This window comes from Phyllostomus hastatus, unplaced genomic scaffold (genome assembly GCF_019186645.2).
Source record: "Phyllostomus hastatus isolate PE091 unplaced genomic scaffold, TTU_PhHast_1.1 phas_scaffold_39, whole genome shotgun sequence".
Classification (NCBI taxonomy): Eukaryota; Metazoa; Chordata; class Mammalia; order Chiroptera; family Phyllostomidae; genus Phyllostomus; species Phyllostomus hastatus.
Genome location: NW_025334028.1, coordinates 27,080,150 through 27,099,709, shown reverse-complemented (window position 1 = coordinate 27,099,709; position 19,560 = coordinate 27,080,150). Strand labels below are relative to the sequence as shown.

The 19,560-nt window shown below is 34.5% G+C and overlaps 1 protein-coding gene across 1 annotated transcript in view; it reads right to left on the bottom strand.

The window, feature by feature from the left end:
• Positions 1-19,560, bottom strand: part of TET2 (tet methylcytosine dioxygenase 2) — a 126,304-nt gene that overhangs the window by 14,374 nt on the left and 92,370 nt on the right. The window contains exons 7-8 of the mRNA XM_045820029.1: positions 7,964-8,114; positions 6,014-6,103 (exon numbers count right to left, since the gene is read on the bottom strand). Of these exons, the coding sequence (XP_045675985.1) occupies positions 6,014-6,103; positions 7,964-8,114 (241 nt within the window). The remainder of the gene's footprint in view (positions 1-6,013; positions 6,104-7,963; positions 8,115-19,560) is intronic.

Genomic DNA, 19,560 nt, shown 5'->3' with positions numbered 1-19,560 from the left:
TTGGAGTCATCTTGCTGGCAGATGCACTGTTGTGGTGTCCCAGTGCTTGTGCATGAGTAGTGATGCTGGTAATTCAGATATGCTAAACAGAAGCCATAAACGGCTCCCTTTAAGTGACAAGTGAGTACAGTAAAATAAGATATCTTGAAAGACTGACAGGCTGACAGTGATCAGAAGGAAGAGGTGAGGGGATAAAGAGAGAAAAGGGTGAAGGGTTTATAGGAACAATTATAAAGGACATATGGACAACAACAAAGGGGGGTGGAAATGGGGGAGGGCTGGGATGGGGGGGTAGGGTGAGGGGAAAAGGCAGAAAACTACTTGAAAAACAATAAAAAAGAAAAAAAATAATAAAAAATAAAAAGTATTTTTATTATAATTTTATAATTGTTTTATTTTATTATTAGTTATTGTTACTCTCCTGTGTCTACTTTATAAATTAAATTTCATCATAGGTATGTTTGTGTAGGGAAAAACCATGGCATATATAGGGTTTGGTACTATCCACAGTTTCAGGCATCTGCTGGAGTTATCAGGATGGATTGCCTGTAGAGGAGGTGGGGTGGGAAGGTGGTGGGGGGTGTGAGGAACTACTGTAGTTCCATTCCCAGGCCTCTGTGCTACTTCTGTATGTTACAAACCTTAAAGTACATTGTTAATATAATTTTAATTGATAATTTTTAATTATCAATGTATCTTTTAAAGAAAATTTTAAAATAAGAAAAATCTTTTTACTCACATACATACAATTTGTGGTATTTTTCATTCCTTTTTGTCAATCCATATTTCTATCTGGTATCATTTTCTTTTTACCAGAGGGCTTCCTTTAACATTTTGAAGTGTTTTCAGCTATTGGTAAATTATTTCAGTTTTTATCTGAAAAAAATCTTTACTTTGCCCTTACTTTTAAGAGTTGTTTTCACTTATTTTCTAAGTTGACAGTTTTTTCTTTCAGTACTTTAAATATATTTCTCCTCTATCTTCTTTTATTCATTTTTTTCTGACATGAAGTCTCTGTGTTTATTATTATTTTCCTCATTAGATGTAGTATGTCTTTTTTTCTCCATCTGCTTTTCACATTTTTCTCTTCATCACCGACTTTAAGCAAATTGATTTTCATGTAACTCCTATGTCGTGTACCTCATGCATTTTTTCCACCTCTTTTGGGACTTGCTGAGCTTATGGAATCAATGGTCTTATAGTTTTGAACAAAACTGAAAAAAATTAGCTATTATTTCTTTAATTATTTTTCTGTACCTACCGCCTCCCAGGATTACATATATATTAGTATAGTAATTAGTTTAATAAGTAATAGGTCATTGATCTATATGATTTTTTTCAGTTTCATTTTTTCTCTTCATTTCATACTGGAATTTTTCTATTACTGTGTATTCTAGTCCACTAATCTGCTATTGATTCTATCTAGTGTATTTTTCTTAATATAGACATCATATATTTTTTATTTCCAGAAGTTTAATGTGGGTCTTTTTGATATCTTCTTAGCTTTCTTTATCATGCTCATACTCTCCTCTGTTGTCTTAAAGAAACAGACTAAATATATGATTGTCATTTTAATGTTCTTCTGTACATATTTTTATCATGTCATTTCTGTAACTATTTCTATTGATTGCTTTCCCTCCATCCTCATTATGCGTCATATTTTCTTGTTCCTTTTTATAATGAGGAATTTTTAATAGCATGCTAGATATTATAAAGTTTACCTGTTTAGAGATTTTTTAAGCCTTTCTTTTGGAATGCTGTTATGTTAATTGGAATCAGTTTGATGCCTTCAAGTCTTGATTTTAAACATCTTTATGTGGGAGCAGAATAGCCTACTCTACTTCTATTTCCAAGGTCATAAGATTCTGAATATGCTATTTTCCATTTTGTATGTTAATAGGCCTTTTCCTTTTGAATGTTATTTAAAAAATTCCCAGGTCCTGTAAGAAACCAAAGGATTGTTCTGTCTGCTCCTTTTGAGGGTTCTTTCTATAGCCTCAGTATTCTCTTCACATGCATGCACTGTTCGGTATTCAGCTGAAGACTCAGGCAGAACTATGTACAGGTATTGAGGGCTCTTCTCAATGATGTCCTCTCTCCCCCGGTACTCTGAGTTGTGTGTGCTGTGACCTTACTTCCCCAAATCCTGAGCTTTGTCTCCTTAATGCATAGAAAACTCTGGGGTCTGTTTAGGACCCTTCTCCTGGCCCTGCAGCCTAATGTGCTCTTCAGGAAATAAGGCAATCATAGATTCACTTTTTAATTTCCCCTTTTTTCCTGGCATTACTATCTTATGCTTTTTATTCTCCTACGTATAAAAAATTGTTTCATATATATATATGTGTGTGTGTATGTATATATTTATATATTTTTTCTTTTTACTTTGTAAAAACACAACCAGTCTTTGTAAATTCATCATGACTAGATGCTGAATTCAGAGCATGATGTTTTTGATGGCTTGAATATTTGCTACTGGGTTAATATAACATATTTGTGTATTGAAACTCATGACTGTGGCCAAAGGAAAGTGAAGGTGTTTACCACTTTATATCATAGTTGTGTGGTTTGTGACTATTTAGTCCATGTTGTGGTATGGTCAGCATCATGCTGTTCCTTGAATAAAAATGTACAGAAAATCTAGTTGGTTATCAGACAGACTTATGTCATCTCGTAAGAAATACTGTGCTGGGGGTTTGTGCATGAATTACTGAAAATTCATCTCTAAGTCTGGAAGACAATTCCAAGTGTATGGCTTTCTGATGATGTAAGATTTACTATTCAATATGGTAGCCACCAGGTAAATGTGGCTATTTAAATTTAATTAAATAAATTTGATTAAAATAAAAATAAAAATTCATTAACCCCTTTGCACTAGCTACATATTAAGCATTCAATAACCACAAGAAGCTGGCAGCTATTGAATTGAATAGTGTAGACAGAATATTTCCATTTCCATAGCAAGTTTTCTTGGACAGCTCTGGTCTAAAATGTTATTTCTACATATGAAAGCATATGATTTTGAGATTTGAACCTGCTATTTCAGGCCTCAAGTTTAATGTTACAAAAATCATAGAAGAGACTGAGAAATGTAAGTCTACTGGGTAGGTAAAACGAAATATTATTTAAATTGAGAGTAACCCCATGGAGTTCACAGAAGAAATGCTCTGAAGACCCAATAAAGTTTAACTTTAGTGATAAGATTTTAACAATGAAAACAGGGAATGAGACAAGGAAGCACATTAAGATATGAGAAATAAAGGTAACATATTCTGTTGGGGGAAGCAAGCAAAGATCAAATGGTAGGTTTTGACAGTATCCATAACCTCAAAACATCTTCCCATTTCCTATGTGGAAAGATCACATGGCTATTTTTAAAAACTCTTTAAACCATGTTAACACATATAGATGAACATTACCAATAGTCCCTACCATGCAATATAAAAAACAACTTATCCATTCATAGCCATTAATTGATTTAATTTAGAGAGATATTGCATCTACTTTTTATGTATGAATGTATGTAGTATTTAAATTTTATTTTATTGTGGTAAAAACACAACATGAGATCTACCCTTCCACCAAAATTTTCAGTGTACAGTGCATTATTGTTGACTATAGGTATGAATGTTGTACAGCAGATCTCTACAGCTTATTCATTTTGCTTAACTGAAACTTTAGGCCCATTGCTTAATACATCTATGCACTTATTAATATATAAATATTTAAAAACATCTCATGAGTTACATATAATCTCATATATAATCCTGTTATAGCTTAAAATTTTTGAGTACCTTCATATTTTATGTACTCAAGGTTCAGGAAATACATAAAATACTCCAAATAAAATGTAACAGGGTAGAATATAAATGCTTAGAAAATCAAGTGAATCTTATTCTACAGTGAAAATCAAAGGAGTAAACATTAATGCTTTGTTCATCTGTCCCTCTTCCCAGCTAAAATCATTTGATTAATAGCACCTATAAAAAATTCATTTAACAGAAAGCAGTCAAACTTGAAATTTAGCAGCATAGACAATTCATTGTCTTCTTTTCATGCTGATTTATTGTGTTTCTCATCCAGAATTATTTTTCAACAGCACCAAAGCATCATTGACTAAATTAGGTAAGGTGGTAAAATAATAACTTTAATACCACTATTAAAAATAGCATTTAAAATAATTTTCATAGACATTTGTATACATTTCTAAAATCCTAAATTGTGACATAAAACAACTTATAAACAGACCACCATTATTAAATTTGCTTCCTTTGCTCCCACTAAAAACAAAAGAGTTGAGGTTTAGGAAACGTGTTAAGGTCCACACTGGAAACCAGTAGCTAAAATCATTCATTAGAATTGGTCTGTCTGCTATTAAACTAATATAATCCCATTAGCCTTCAAAGTTAGGTAAGTGTTTGCCAATGTATTGCTGCCCTTCACACTTCCCGGTATCCCTTTCTGCTATGTACTCTGCTCCATGCCTTCTCATCACCTTCAGCTTTCCTCCATCTGTCAGTCTGCCTCTTGCCCTTAAATCTTTAACTTCTCCCAGTCATTGCTCTTACCCCTAGCACTTTCTTTACTGGCTTCTCTTCCTGCACTCGCTCATAAAATGTTGATGTGCTCCAGAATCCTACCTTACCATTAGCCCCCTCTCCTCTCTATAATCTCCACTCTGAAAAATAGGCATTCACACCTATGTATTCAACTTCAGCTACTTCCTACATTTTTCGTAACTTCCAAATCTACAGTGCTAGCCAGGGTTCTCCTTCGGATTTTCCAGTAATCATCCCAGAAATATACAAAGCCTAGCATCTCCAAAATAAAATTTATCCTCTTCCCTTTCTCTCCCCCAAATGTAATTACTTTTCTTCCCTGATTCCTGATAATAGTTAACAGAACTACCTGTTCAAGTCAGATTCTTTTTGGCTCATCCTCAAATACAATTAGTCACTAAATTTTATAAGTTCCACCTCAAATGTTTCACATCTTTATTTCCTTTAATATATCATTGCTGTTTCTTTTGCCCAATGATGGCAATAGCTTACTTCTTTTACTATTTAGTCTTACTCTAATCTAAATTATGTTTCATTTATTTGGGTGGTTGAGTGACTTTTCTAAAATTAAATCACTTCACCCTCCCCAACCCCAACACACACTTAACATGCCCAAATGTTAACTTCCTTACTTACGTGATGAAATTCAAATATCTTTTTGTGGCCTGCAAGGATTTGTGACCTTACACCTGTACTCTGCTTTTAGGGAGAACCTTTTTGTGTCTTCAGAAATGGGTGCATACTTCCATCTCAGCTGCTACTGTGTTACTCTGTAATGGCTATTTCACATATCTATATCTCTTCTAGGGAAAACAATACCTTAAAGACAGAAAAACTACATGCTCATGTTCACAGTGACTAAACAGTGTCTGGTTTATAACAGGTTTTCATTTAATGCTTTTTTTGTTGATATTATTGAAACAGAAAAGACATATTTTTTGCCACTTCCCTGAGCATTTCTGAACAAGGATTTTAGAAAACCTAGCTTTCTAAATAGGTACATTGTAGAATATACTTATAAAATAGAAATTTTTTTTTGCTTGGTTCATGAAACCAAGGCCAAAATAAGGAGGATCTAGCAGAATCTGGCATATGTGGGCACTTACAAAATAGTATATCCACAGCTTTATGTGAAGACAGTTAGGAAGTGGTTAGAGCCTATAGTTTGGATCATATAATTTTAATCACCAAAAACTTCTTACAGAGACAAAATTATTCATATGAGAACAAGATTAGTAGATATTGTGATCCTCAGAAACTCATATTTACTGATTAAAAGACCAAAATAGTGCCATTTTTGTCTAGCGGAAACAGAACATTGCAGCAACTTTAACAATTAGAAAAATAATTAGAAAAATAAAGAAAAATCAGTTCCTCAAAAATACTTTTAGCAATAGGTAGGTAGGTCATCAATAATAAGTAAATGGTTCAAGTTATTGTCAATTATTTATACTTACCTGATTATTATATGCATCGGGTGCAAGTTTCTTGTACGTCGGTGCCATGAGAGTGGAAAGGTTTTGTAAATGAGACTCCAGTTTTTCTTCCTGTATAAAATGAGTAATTCTACATTAAATTCTATATCCATTTTCTCTGTATACAAGAGAGAATATCAGTTAGATTACCCCTTATATCTTAGATCCAAATTACTACATACTGTTCTCCTTACTAAATAACTAAAGGACTTTAACATGGCTATTTTTAGATGAGAGTACGGGCCACACATTATCTAGTTTTGTACATACTATTAAATATCTAGTTCTTCAGCATTTTCATAAGATTAATTAACTTTCCACTTTGCCTGCATTTTATAAACAGAAGCCCAGGCTAGCAGTAGGGTTGGGAGCATGAGAGTACATGGTCTGAAAGAGGCCACATCTCTACTCCCTCTCCAATTAGCTGCCAAGGATGATGAGCTATTAAAAGGATTTGTTTGGTTTAATTTACCTGTTTCTAATCTATATACTTTGATATGTCTATTAAGACAGCATTTCAAAATTTGTAATGATATTTTCATATAACTCAAAATTACTAGGTGCTTCAAATGTGAATAAAACTTTCAGAACTAGAATGTGGTTTTTCTGAAGAACTTTATAAGGTTTACTTGAAAGGAGAAATGTTCAGTTATATCCCCCACAAAGAACAGTTTTCAAAGTCATATGTTTTTTTAAGACTTAAGGTGATAATACTCAGTTGCTCTATTCATACTTAGAAGTTCTCATTTCATATTGATGTTTCTCTAAAAATTCTGGGAGATGTAACTACCAGGCAGAAATGTATTTATTCACATTTTGAGAAGGTGAGGAGGCTTCTGGGAAGTGCTCTCCTGCCTCACTAAGGGAGGAGGTTGCTAGCCATTTCCTGGATTTGGTTCACATGGACCCTGGCTGGAGCAATGAACATTTATGAGATCAGGTTGAACTGGCTCTCCAGTGTGGGAAATTCAAGTGGCTGACAGCATGCGAAATTCCCACTCTTCATTAGGCTTATGAAATATTGGATTTTTCTTATGAAAAGAAGACATCTAGCACATTTAAATTATTTGTTTATTAAAAATATGATCCTATGAAAATATTATGTCATAATTTCAAGAGTTTTGCACTTCTTACTATCATAGTCATAAATAAAAAAGTTAACAAATTTTTCATTTAGGACATGTCAATATTATAGTATCCATAGTATAACTATCTTTCAATTGCATTTAAAATTTGAAAGATAATTATAAGGTGCACAGAATAACTAAAAATTTGGTCATATCTAAATGATAAATACACTTAGGTTTTCCGATTATTCAATTAGCATACTCTAGAATGCATGCTACCCAAATGTTGTTAAATTTGATACAAACCTGAAAGTTATATTTTGGGAAATATATATTGTTGAGAAAAAACAAAAACCAGTGACTTCAATAAGAAATCAGTGTTCACTTATTTCAATTGTACTTTTATATTAAAATCTAAATATGTTTTAGGTACTTAAATGCATTCATTATAGTAGCTAAATGGCCATATTTCATGGTGTGAAAATGTAACTAGAAATGGTCTTTTCTGAATGTGGCAGTTTTATTCAGATTCAAAAGACGATAGTTTTAACACTGAAATGTTAATGTTTAGTTTTAATACTGAACTGGTAGCTATTCAAAGTCTAGAATTAATGTAAAAGATAGAGAATAAATATAAAAGGCAATAGGTATGAAGTGTTTATGTTGCTCAAGTTTTGTTACTTTGGTATAACACAGTTATTGCGCTAACTTAATAAATTATAATGTGTTTACAGTTTACAAAAATTTTGTTGATTCATCTCTGAGATGAAATTCTTTGTTAGAGTTTAATGGAGTGTGTCATATTGTTCATCTGTGCTCATCAATTCTCCATGAAAAATAAAGGTATTTCAGGAAGTAAACAAACCTCTTTTGGGTCATCCCCAAGCAGCTTAAATTTTCTTGGTATCTTGCTTCTGGCAAACTTACATCCATTGTAGTACATGCTCCATGAACAACCAAAAGAAAAGGAGGCACCACAGGTCTCTGGGTCCAGCCCTTGACAGGCACAGGTTCTCCTGAGAAATCAAAGGATCAAGTTCATGGCTATGGATAGCATTGTCTAGGCTGCCAATCTCAAATTCTGGATATCTGCACACAAATATGAGTGCAAGTTAGTTTTTGAACAACATCTAATCTAATTCTATATTAAGCTGTGACACCCATATCAGAAAAAAAAAACTATTTCAGTTGACTTTAAACATAAACAAACTTTTTATTGCAGTATAATACACACACAGAAAACCACACATCATTTTATAGCTTGCAAATGCTCACAAATGAAATACTCAAGACAGTAGCATCCAAATGAAGAAATAAAACATATTCTTGTACCCCATAATCTCCTTTTAGTTGTTCCTCCCAGGCATTGTTCCACTAGCAATAACTTCTATCAGAAGAGATTAGCTTTGCTTATTTTTATTATATATAAATGTTACATATATATCTATATAACATATATACAAACACATAGTTTTGCCTGTTTTATAATGTATATTGGATATTATATACCTACTGTACATAGTGTATCTACATATACACACATATGTGTGATACAGTTTTGCCTCAGTATAAAATACGATATTAAAATATTGGTATTAAATATATTGTATACAGAGTATAAAATAGGCAAAACTATACCTATACACACGCACACATGGAATTATATAGTATAAGCTGATTTGTGTTTTGCTCTTGTTCATTATGTTCAGAATAAACACCCATGTTAATGCATGTGTTGTGCTTTATTCACGTGTTTATTTGTTGGGCTGTTTTTCATCCTATGCTACAAATTAACTCTTCTACTATTCATGGACATTTTAGTGCTTTCTAGTTTTTGGCTAAAACACACTAATGTGCCTTCACAGCCCAAGTTAAGTATATCCTAAGAGCAATAAACAATAAGCTAAGAAGCCAAAAAACATGATGAAACAACCTCCAAGGAAAACTATATTCACTAGGTATGCTTTCAGCTTCACTGAGGAATAACTGGCAAACAAAACTGTAAGGTATCTGAAGAGTACAATGTGATGGTTTGATATGTATGCATTGTGAAAGGTTTCCTCTACAGAGTTCATTCACACATCCATCACCTTGCATATTCATCTTTTTTTTTTTTTGGTGTGGAACAAATATTTAAGTTCTACTTTCTTAGAAAATTTTAAATATATAATATAGTATTATTAACTCTAGTCACCATGTCACACACTAGATCCTCAGACATCATTCATTTTATAACTGAAATTTTGTATCTTTTTAAAAATTCATCCCATTTCCCCTGCTCCCAAGCCTCTTATAAACATTTTTTGGCGCTGCTTCTATGAATGTGACTTTCTTTTGCATTTGTTTTTCATTCCATGTATAAGTGATTCTATGCAGTATTCGTGTGGCTTATTTCACTTAGCATAATGCCCTCCAGGTTTCCATGTTGTCACAAATGTCAGGATTTCCTTCTAAAGCCTAAATAGGTATTCCTGTGTGCACGTTGTATGCCCAAGACACATCTTCTATACCCACTATCTGTTGTGGACACTCAGGTTGTGTCCACACCTTGGTTACTGTGAATAATGCTCTAATAAACACTGAAGTACAGATAGCTCTTTGAGATAATAATTTCATATTCTTTGGATATGTTGCCAGAAGTGGTATTCCTGGATCATATGGTAGTTCTGTTTTTAAGTTTTTGAGGAATCTCTATAAGGTTTTCCATGGTGGCTGTACCAGTTTGTTTCCAACAACAGTGTATACTGTTCCCTTCTCTGCATATCCTTGCCAGCATTTGTTCTATCTTGTTTTTTTGATAATAGCACCCTAACAAGTGTGAAGTGGTATCTCACTGTGGTTCTGATTGACATTTCCCTGATGATTAGTGATGAGAAACAACTTTTATGCACCTGTTGGCCACTTGTATGTCTTTTATATAAAAATGTCTATTCAGGTCATTTGCCCAAATTATGTTGTTCCCTCCCTCCCTCCCTCCCTCCCTATTGAGTTCTGTGAGTTCCTTTTATATTTTAGATACTAACCTCTTACTGGAAATGTGGTTTGCAAATACTTTCTACGATTCCATAGGATGCCTTTCATTTTGTTGATGATTTCCCCACTGTGCAAAAGCTTTTTAATTTGATGTGGTCACACTTAATTTATTTTGCTTTTGTCACCTTAGCTTTTGGTGTCAAATCCAAAAATCACCGTCAAGTGCAATGTCAAGAAGTTTACCCCTGAAGGGGTTAAAATCAGGCCTCCCCAAATGAGCCACTTTGGCATGTGAATTATTTTGAAAGGCAACAGAGATCCTGTGGACTCACAAGAAACTTTTACCTCTCCTTTAAATAATTTACTTTAGGGGACTTGCCTATAACAAGAGTTATCAGCAGAAATAATTTTTATCCGACTTATCTACAGGGCAAGGCAAACTCCTAAATACTGAACATGTGCTCTTCCTAGCATCCATCCTGCAAATTACCTTCCTCCCTTCTGAAGACCCAGGGTGCCCTAACTCAGAATATTATATATATGTCATTTTCCCTTTCTGTCTCTGAACCTCTCATGTATATGAGGTCTCTGACTCTCTCATATATGTGGTTTTCCCATATATATACATGTAATTAAACTTGCTTATTTTCTCTTGTTAATCTGTCTCATGTTGGTTTAATTATTAGACCAGCTGTAAGAACCAAAAGAGTAAAGTTTCTTCTCCATACCTCCTATGCTTTTTTCTGAGTTTTATAGTTTCAGATCATATGTTTAAGATTATAATCCATTTTGAGTTGATTTTTGTGCATGGTATAAGAGAGGAGTTCAGTTTCATTCTCTCACATGTGATAATCAGTTTTCCCATCATCATTTACTTATTTACTTTTTTAAATTGTTGTTCAAGTACAGTTGTCTCCCCATCATCATTTATTGAAGAGAGTACTCTTCTCCCATTGTATAGCCTTGGCTCCTTTGTCAAAATTAATTGAGCATATTTGCATGGGTTTATTTCTGGGCTCTGTATTCTGTTCATCAATCTAGGTGTCTGTTTTGATGCTGGCACCATACTGTTTTGATTGCTAGAGCCTTTTAATATACTTTAAATTCAAGAAATATGATGACTTCAGCTTCATTCTTCATCTCAAGATTGCTTTGAATATTGGGAACTGTTTATTGGCTCTATACAAATTTAAGGATTTTTTTTCCTATTACTGTAAAAAAATCACCATTGAAATTTTGACAGGGATTTCACTGAATCTGAATATTTTTAAAAAATAGTACAGGTGCTACAAACAATATTATTTTTCCAATCCATTGGCTAAGAATATATTTCCATTTATTTGTGTCTTTTTCTATATCTTTTCATCAATATCTTATGGTTTTCAGTATACAGATCTTTCTCTTCCTTGGTTAAATTTATTCCTAGGTATTTTATTCTTCTTTGTGCCATCATGAATGGGATTGCTTTCTTAAATATTCTTTCAGTTAGTTCATTGTTAGTATACAGAAATACAATGGATTTTTATATATCGATGTTGCATCTTGATATTTTACTAAATTTATTATAAGAGTTTCTGGTATAATTTTAAGAGTTTTCTACACATGGTATTTTTCTACATATATGTTATCTGCCAATACTGATGAATTTACTTCTTTCTTTCTAATTTGGATGTCTCTTATTTCCTTTCTTGCTTGACTTCTTTCACTAGGATTATCAGTAGTATATTAAATAAAAATTGTGAAAGTGGGCATTTTTGTCTTATTCCTTATCTCAGGGGAAAAGCTTTTGGCTTTTGAGCACTGAGTATGATGTTAGCTGTGACCTTTCACATACGATTTTGATTATGTTGAGATACATTCCTTTTCATCAGTTTGTTGAGTTTTTACCTTAAAGGGATGTTGAACTTTGTTAAATGCTTTTCCTGTGCCTCCTTAGATAATCATTTGATTTTTATCCTTCATTTTGTTAATGTAGAGTATTGCATTAATTGATTGGGTATGGTGAACCATTCTTACACCCTTGGAATACAGCCCCTTTGATCATGGTGTATGATCCTTTGAATGTACTATACCAGTTGGTTTGCTAATATTTTGTTGAGGAATTTTACATTTTATGTCCATCAGGGATATTGACTGGTAGTTTTCTTTTCTTATAGGGTCTACTGTTTTGGTATCAGAGTAATAATGGCCTTGTAAAATAAATTTGGAAGTGATCCCTTTCAATTTTTTGGAAGACATTGAGGTGAATTCAAACTCAGATAAAATGAAGATGCCTTACTAGTGAGGTCTTCTACAGAATTACCAAATAAGTAAAATGATGACACTTCCCTGGGAATGGGGCTTTGGGTGATATCCAATCTAATACTCCTACATCCAGGGGTTGCCAGGACAATTTTCACCATAATAAGGCCTCTTGGTTCCTGGGGCTGTTGTGGAGTTCAGGGTACAATGGGAATAAGGCAAGCTGAAACACTGCAAAAATTCTTCTCACCAAAATCCCATTGCTTTTCTTGAATAAATGTTCCTGGAAAGATGTAGGGCTTTAGTAAATTCATAGATTTCTCAGAAGCTGATTCTGATAATATTTACCAGTATTATTATTGCTTTTATGGTAGAAAGAATTTTCAAGGATTCTTATTCTGCCATCTTTGCTGACATCTATAAAATTATAATTTCTAATTGTAACATTTCTTTTGCATTATTTAGCTTAAATTCTTTAAATACACTTTTTTTATCAGCTATTTGGTCACCATGAAATATATTTGTAAACAAATGACAGAATAAATTCATGGTAAGTTGTGAAATTTTTGAACAGTAATTTAGTGCCTTGGTAATCATCCAAAATGATCAATTAGTTTGTTCTTTGTTTTAGTATCATTATTAACTCATGGATTTTAACCTATGTTCAGTAACAAGATCTCCTCATGTCACAATATAGAGAAGCGATTTCCAAATAATATCATTACTACTAATAAACTACTGATGTGCAATGAGGTCAGAAGAACAATAACTCAATTGAAAATTTCACTAAAAGGGTTCCACAGTAGATTACATCAAGGAAAAAAAGATCAATGAAATCAAAGGCAGGGAAGAGAGCAGTGGAATTCATCCAATTAGAGTAGCAAAAATTGAAAAGGAGGAATAGAAGTAAAGGCAGCTTAAGGATTTATAGAATATCATTAGGACCAATATATACATTATAGGGGTCCTAGGGGAGAAGAGATCACTTTCAAATTTATTTTACAAGGCTATTATTACCCTGATACTAAAACAACTGACACTACAAGAAAAGAAAATTACTAGTCGATATCCCTGATGAACATACAATGTAAAATTCTTCAAAAAATATTAGCAAACCAAGTTTTGTAGTACAAAGGATTATACACCATGATCAAGGGGGCTATATCCTATGGATGTAAGACAGGTTTACCATACCCAATGTATGCAATGCTCCATATTAATAAAATGAAAGCACTGGGATAGCATATTAAAGTGCTGTTAAGAAAAAGATAGTCAACTATGAAATTCCGTATCTAGCAAAATTATCCTTCAATAATGAATAATAAATTAAGACATTCCCCTGGCTGGCGTAGCTCAGTGGATTAAGCTCGGGCTGGGAACCACAGTGTCCTAGGTTCGATTCCCAGCCAGGGTACATGCCTGGGTTGCAGGCCATAACCCCCAGCAACCGCACATTGAAGATTCTCTGTCTCTCTCTCTCTCTATCTCCCTCCCTTCCCTCTCTAAAAATAAATAAATCTTTTAAAAAAAAAGACATTCCCTGATAAATAATCTGAGAGCATCTATTGCCATTAGGACAGCTCTAAAAGAACTATTAAATGGAGTCCTTCACTTTAAAAGGAAAGGACAGTAACTAGAGTGTACATGAAAACCTAAAGAGAACCAGTAAAAGTTAGTACTTAGGTAAATAGAAAAGATATTATATATATATATATATTTTTTGTTTTAAACATTTTTCTCCTATCTGATTTAAAGGGAACTGTATAAAGCAATAATTACAAATGTATGTTAATAGGTTACAATGTATAAAGTATAACTTGTACCAGTGTATAAAAAAGGAGTATAAAGAAAAAGGAGGGAATAGAGAGCTACATAGAAACAAAGCTTCTATACACTACTGTAATTAAACTGGTACTTCTCCAATTATGTTGTTATAATTTAAGATGTTAAAGTCTCCAGGGTGCAGCCAAAAAAAAATGTAACTTCAAATGATATAATAAAAGAAATGATGAGGGAGTTATAATGGTACACTAGAAAATACCAATTGAATACAAAATAAGGTAGTAATCAAAGAACTGAGAAACAAAAAACAAAGACATACAGAAGTCAAGAGTAAATTGGCAGACATAAATCCAAGTTCATCAGAAATTAGATTTGATGTATATGGATTAAATAATACAATTAAAGGGCAAAGACAGAAAAAAAATGGATTAGAAACACAATCCAGCTGCCTCCAAGAGACCCATCTTATTAAAAGGTATACACCGACTAAAAGTAAAAGGTTTGAAAAAGATATTTCACACAAATAGAAAAGAAAAAAAAAGCTGAGATAGCAGTACTTATATTAAAAAAACAGACTTTACAACCAAGGCTATACAGTAAGAGACAAAGAAGGACACTACACAATGATAAAGGGAACAATCCAAGCAGAGGATATAACCCTAGTAAACATTTATGCACCCAATATAGGAGTACCTAAACAGTAAAGCAAATCTTGGTGGACATAAAAGGAGAGATCAACAGAAATAGTTGCAGTCGGGGATTTTAATACCCCATTGCCTTCAATGGATGGATCTTCCAGGCAGGAAATCAGCAAGGACATAGTGGCCTTAAATGACACACTAGATCAAATGGATTTCATTGATATCTTCAGAGCATTTCACACTAAAGAATGTAAATACTTTTAAAGTGCACATGGAACATTTTTAAGGACAGACCACATGCTGGGACACAAAACAAGTATCAGTAAATTTAAGATGACTGAAATCATATAGAGCATCTTTTATAGCCACAATGCTATGAAACTAGAAATCAATCACAAGAAGAAAACTGAAAAACACACAAGAACATGAAAGCTAAATAGTAGGTTATTAAACAACAAATGGGCCAACAACAAGATCAAAGAAGAAATCAAAAGATACCCTGAAACAAGTAAAAAGGAGGACACAAAAATCCAAAATCTCTGGGACACTCGGAAGGCAATCCTAAGAAGGAAATTCATAGCAGTACGTGCCTATCTCAAAAAATAAGAAAAGGCTCAAATAATCAATCTAACTTCATACTTAAAGGAACTTGAAAAAGAACAACAAACAAAGCCCAAAGTCAGTAGAAGGGAGGAAATAATAAAAATCAGAGCAGAAATAAATGAAATAGAGTCTAAAATAGTGATATAAAAGATCAATGAATCCAAGAGTTGGTCCTTTGTAAACATAAACAAGATTGACAGACCTTTAACCACACTCATCAAGAAAAAAAGAGAGAGGACCCAAATAAATAAAATCGGAAATGAAAGAGGAGAAATAACAACTGACACCAAAGAAATACAAAGGATTGTAAAAAAAAAACATGAACAATTACATGACAACAAAATGGACAACTTGGACAAAATGGATAAATTCCTAGAAACATACAATCTTACAAAAATAAATCAGGAAGAATCAGAGAATCCGAATAGACAGATTACACCTAATGAAACTGAAGCAGTGGTCAAAAAACTTCCAACAAACAAATGCCATGGACCAGATATTTCCACAGGTAAATTTTACCAAGGATTCTGGGAAGAACCAACAGCTCTCCTTTTCAAACTATTTCATAAAATTCAAGGGGAGGGAAGGCTCCCAAACTCATTTTATGAGGTCAGAATTATCCTAATTTCAAAACCAGATAAAGACACTACAAAAAAGAAAATTATAGGCCAGTATCATTGATGAACATAGATGCTAAAATCCTCAACAAAATATTAGCAAATCAAATACAGCAATGTGTCAAAAAGACCACATACCATGATCAAGTGGGATTTATTCCAGGAATGCAAGGTTGGTATAACATTTGCAAATCAATAAATGTGATATACCACATAAACAAAATGAAGAACAAAAACCACATGATCATATCAACAGATGCAGAAAAAGCTTTTGATAAAATCCAGTGCCCATTTATGATCAAAACTCTTAGCAAAGTGGGAATAGAGGGAACATTCTTCAACATAGTAGAGGCCATACATGACAAACGCATTGCCAGGATCGTACTCATGGACAAAAACTACAAGCGTTCCCCTTAAGATCAGAAACAAGACAGGGATGTCTGCTTTTACCTCTCTTACTCAACATTGTACTGGAAGTCCTAGCCACAGCAATCAGAAAAGAAGAAGAAATAAAAGTCATCCAAATTTGAAAGGAAGAAGTAAAACTGTCTTTATTTGCAGATGATATGATACTGTACATAGAGAACCCCAAAGATTCCACCAAAAACTACTAGAATTCATAAAGGAATTTAGTGAAGTAGCAGGATACACAAATTAATATCCAGAATCAGCTGCATTTTTATATGCCAATAACAAACCAAGAGAAAGGGAAATTAAGAAAACAATCCCATTCACAATTGCTTCAAAAAGAATGAAATACCTAGGAATAAACCTAACCAAGGACATAAAAGACCTGTACGTAGAGAATTGTAAGACCCTGAACAAAGAAATTGAAGAAACAAATAAATGGAAGTACTTACCATTTTCATGGATAGGGAAAAATTAACATCATTAAAATGTCCATACTACCCAAAGCAATCATTAGATTCAATGTAATTCCTATCAAGATTCCAATGATGTATTTCACAGAACTAAAATAAATATTTCAAAAATTTATATGGAACCAGAAAAGGCCCTGCATGGCAACAGCAATCCTGAGAAAGAAGCACAAAGTTGGAGGAATCACGCTACCTAATATCATACTACGCTACAAGACCATAGAAATCAAAAAAGCCTGGGACTGGTGTGAAAACAGGCACATAGATCAATGTAACAGAGTAGAGAACCCAGTAATAAACCCACACCCTTATAGTCAATTAACATTCAACAGAGGAAGCAAACATACACAATGGGCTAAAGACAGTTTATGCAATAAAGAGTGTTGGAAAAACTGGACAGATACATGCAGAAAAATGAAACTAAACTGACCACCTTCATATACCACACACAAGAATAAATTCAAAATGGATCAAAGACTTAAATGTTAGACCCGAAATCATAAAAATCCAAGAAGAAAATGTAGGCAGCAAAATCTCGGACATTGCTTTAGAAATTTTTTATCGACTATATTCCCCAGGCAAAGAAAACAAAAGAAAAAATAAACAAATAGAACTACATCAAATTAAAAGTTTTTGCATAGCAAAGGAAAACAACAACAAAATAAAAAGACACACCTTAAAATGGGAGAACGTATTTGCTGAATACATCTGATAAGGAGTTAATATCCAAAATTTATTAAGACCTTACAAACTCAACACCAAACAATCCAATTTAAAAATGGGCAAAGGACCTGAACAGGTACTTCTCCAAAGAGGAGATACAGATGGTTAATATACATATGAAAAGATGCTTAACATCACTAATCGTCAGAGAAATGCAAATTAAAACCACAATGAGATATCATCTGACACCTGTCAGAATGCACAGCATCAATAAATCAACACACAAGCGCTAGCAAGTATGTGGAGAGAGGGGAACCCTATTGCACTGTTGGTAGAAATACAGACTGGTGCAGCCACTATGGAAAGCAATGTGGAGATACCTTAAAAAAATTGAAAATGTACCTGCCTTTTGACCCAGTGATCCCACTTCTGGGAATGTATTGGAAGGAACCCAAAACACTAATTAGGAAGAACATAAACACCCCTATGTTCATTGCAGTGTTACTTAAAATTGCTGAGATATGGAAGCAGCCCAAATGTCTGTCCATCATCAATAGATGAGTGGATAAAACAACTATGGGGCATTTTACACAATGGAGTTCTACTTGGCCATAAAAAAGGAGAAAACTAGACTTAAGATGGCGGCTTTACTTTAGGCAGCGTTTTTCTCGGCTTCTGTGAAAGGGGGGAAATTCACGGATCGGTGGAGAGACAGAGCAAGTGGGCTGGGTTGCTGAATCACTTTTGAAAGCAGGACATCAGAAATTATTGCACTCACTGGAAAACCAGACGGTAAGCAGTCTGATACAGGACAAAAGGGGCCCGGGGATCAGCGCAGGGTCTGGGGGAGTGTAGACCCCAGGCCTGCCAGTGCTCCGGCTCTGCCACAGAGCTTCCGGGAGAAAGGGAAGCTGCTGCTCCCTCCCTCCCCCAAATACGGGGGTGAGAAACTCCAGGGGAGAACCGGTGGCTAGAAGGAACAGATTGGCCAGCTGGACTGAGAAAAAATCGCACAGGGAATTGTGAACAGCGGCCCAGAGACCTAGGAGAAGTGAGAGTTTCTAGCCAACAGGACCAGGGGCATCCCTAGCCCGGCGGAAGTGCAGATCAGTGGAGAGCACAAGCCGGCCGCGCTCGGCTCGCGCCCCATAGGGAGGCCGGAATCGCGCGCTGCGATCCCAGAATCTCGAGCTGCGCTACCGGGACAGACGTGGTGCTGGGTTAGTAACTGCAGTGGTGGCTCTGAGATTTCCAGCCAGCCTGACCGGGGGAGCCAGGAAAGGCGCCAACATCCAGTCGGAGCACGGGACGGCGAGAACACGGAGCTGGAAACGGCCGGGCTCGCGCACTGTAGTCGGAAAGACTGACTCTTGTGCGCCAGTGTGTAGGGGCGCATAAGGTACCTGGCGGACTTGCTGAGATCGGGTGGTGAGAGAGAGAAGCATTTCAAAGGCCCCTCAGCCAGCAGAAGCCAGCAAGAGCAGAAAAACTGGTCTGGCCAGTTAGAAACCAACAAGAGGTTTTTCTGTTTGTTTGTTTGTTTGGTGGGTTGGTTCGTATTTGTGTGTGTGTGTGTGTGTGTGTTTTGTTTTGGGTTTTTTTGTTGTTGGTTTTGTTTGGTTTCTCTGGCTGTGGTTGGTTGATTGACTTTATCTTGTTTTTACGTGACTTTTTTTTCAATTCTTATTATTTTTTATCTTGCAATCCCTTATATTCCTCTTCCTTTCAACCTAATATTATTCTTTCCACTCCAAATTTATCTCTCCTGCACTACATCTTCTGCTTTTCTTTCCTTTCCTTTTTTTTTAATCTTGCAAATTAATGTAAATTTGTATTATCTTTTTCTCACTTTTCCGACTTTTTATTTTAATAGTATTTTGGTATTCTTTTTCTTTCTGTATAGTCTTCTTTGCTTGGCTGGTTATACTATCATTTGATAGGTTCCCCCTGGTATCTCAGTTACAAGGTGTTGATAAGTTACTATCCTTCATCTGTGTTCCATTAACACACCCCTCAAGGTTCTATACCCTTTATTCTTGTTATCTAGACCTCATCGATTCTGCC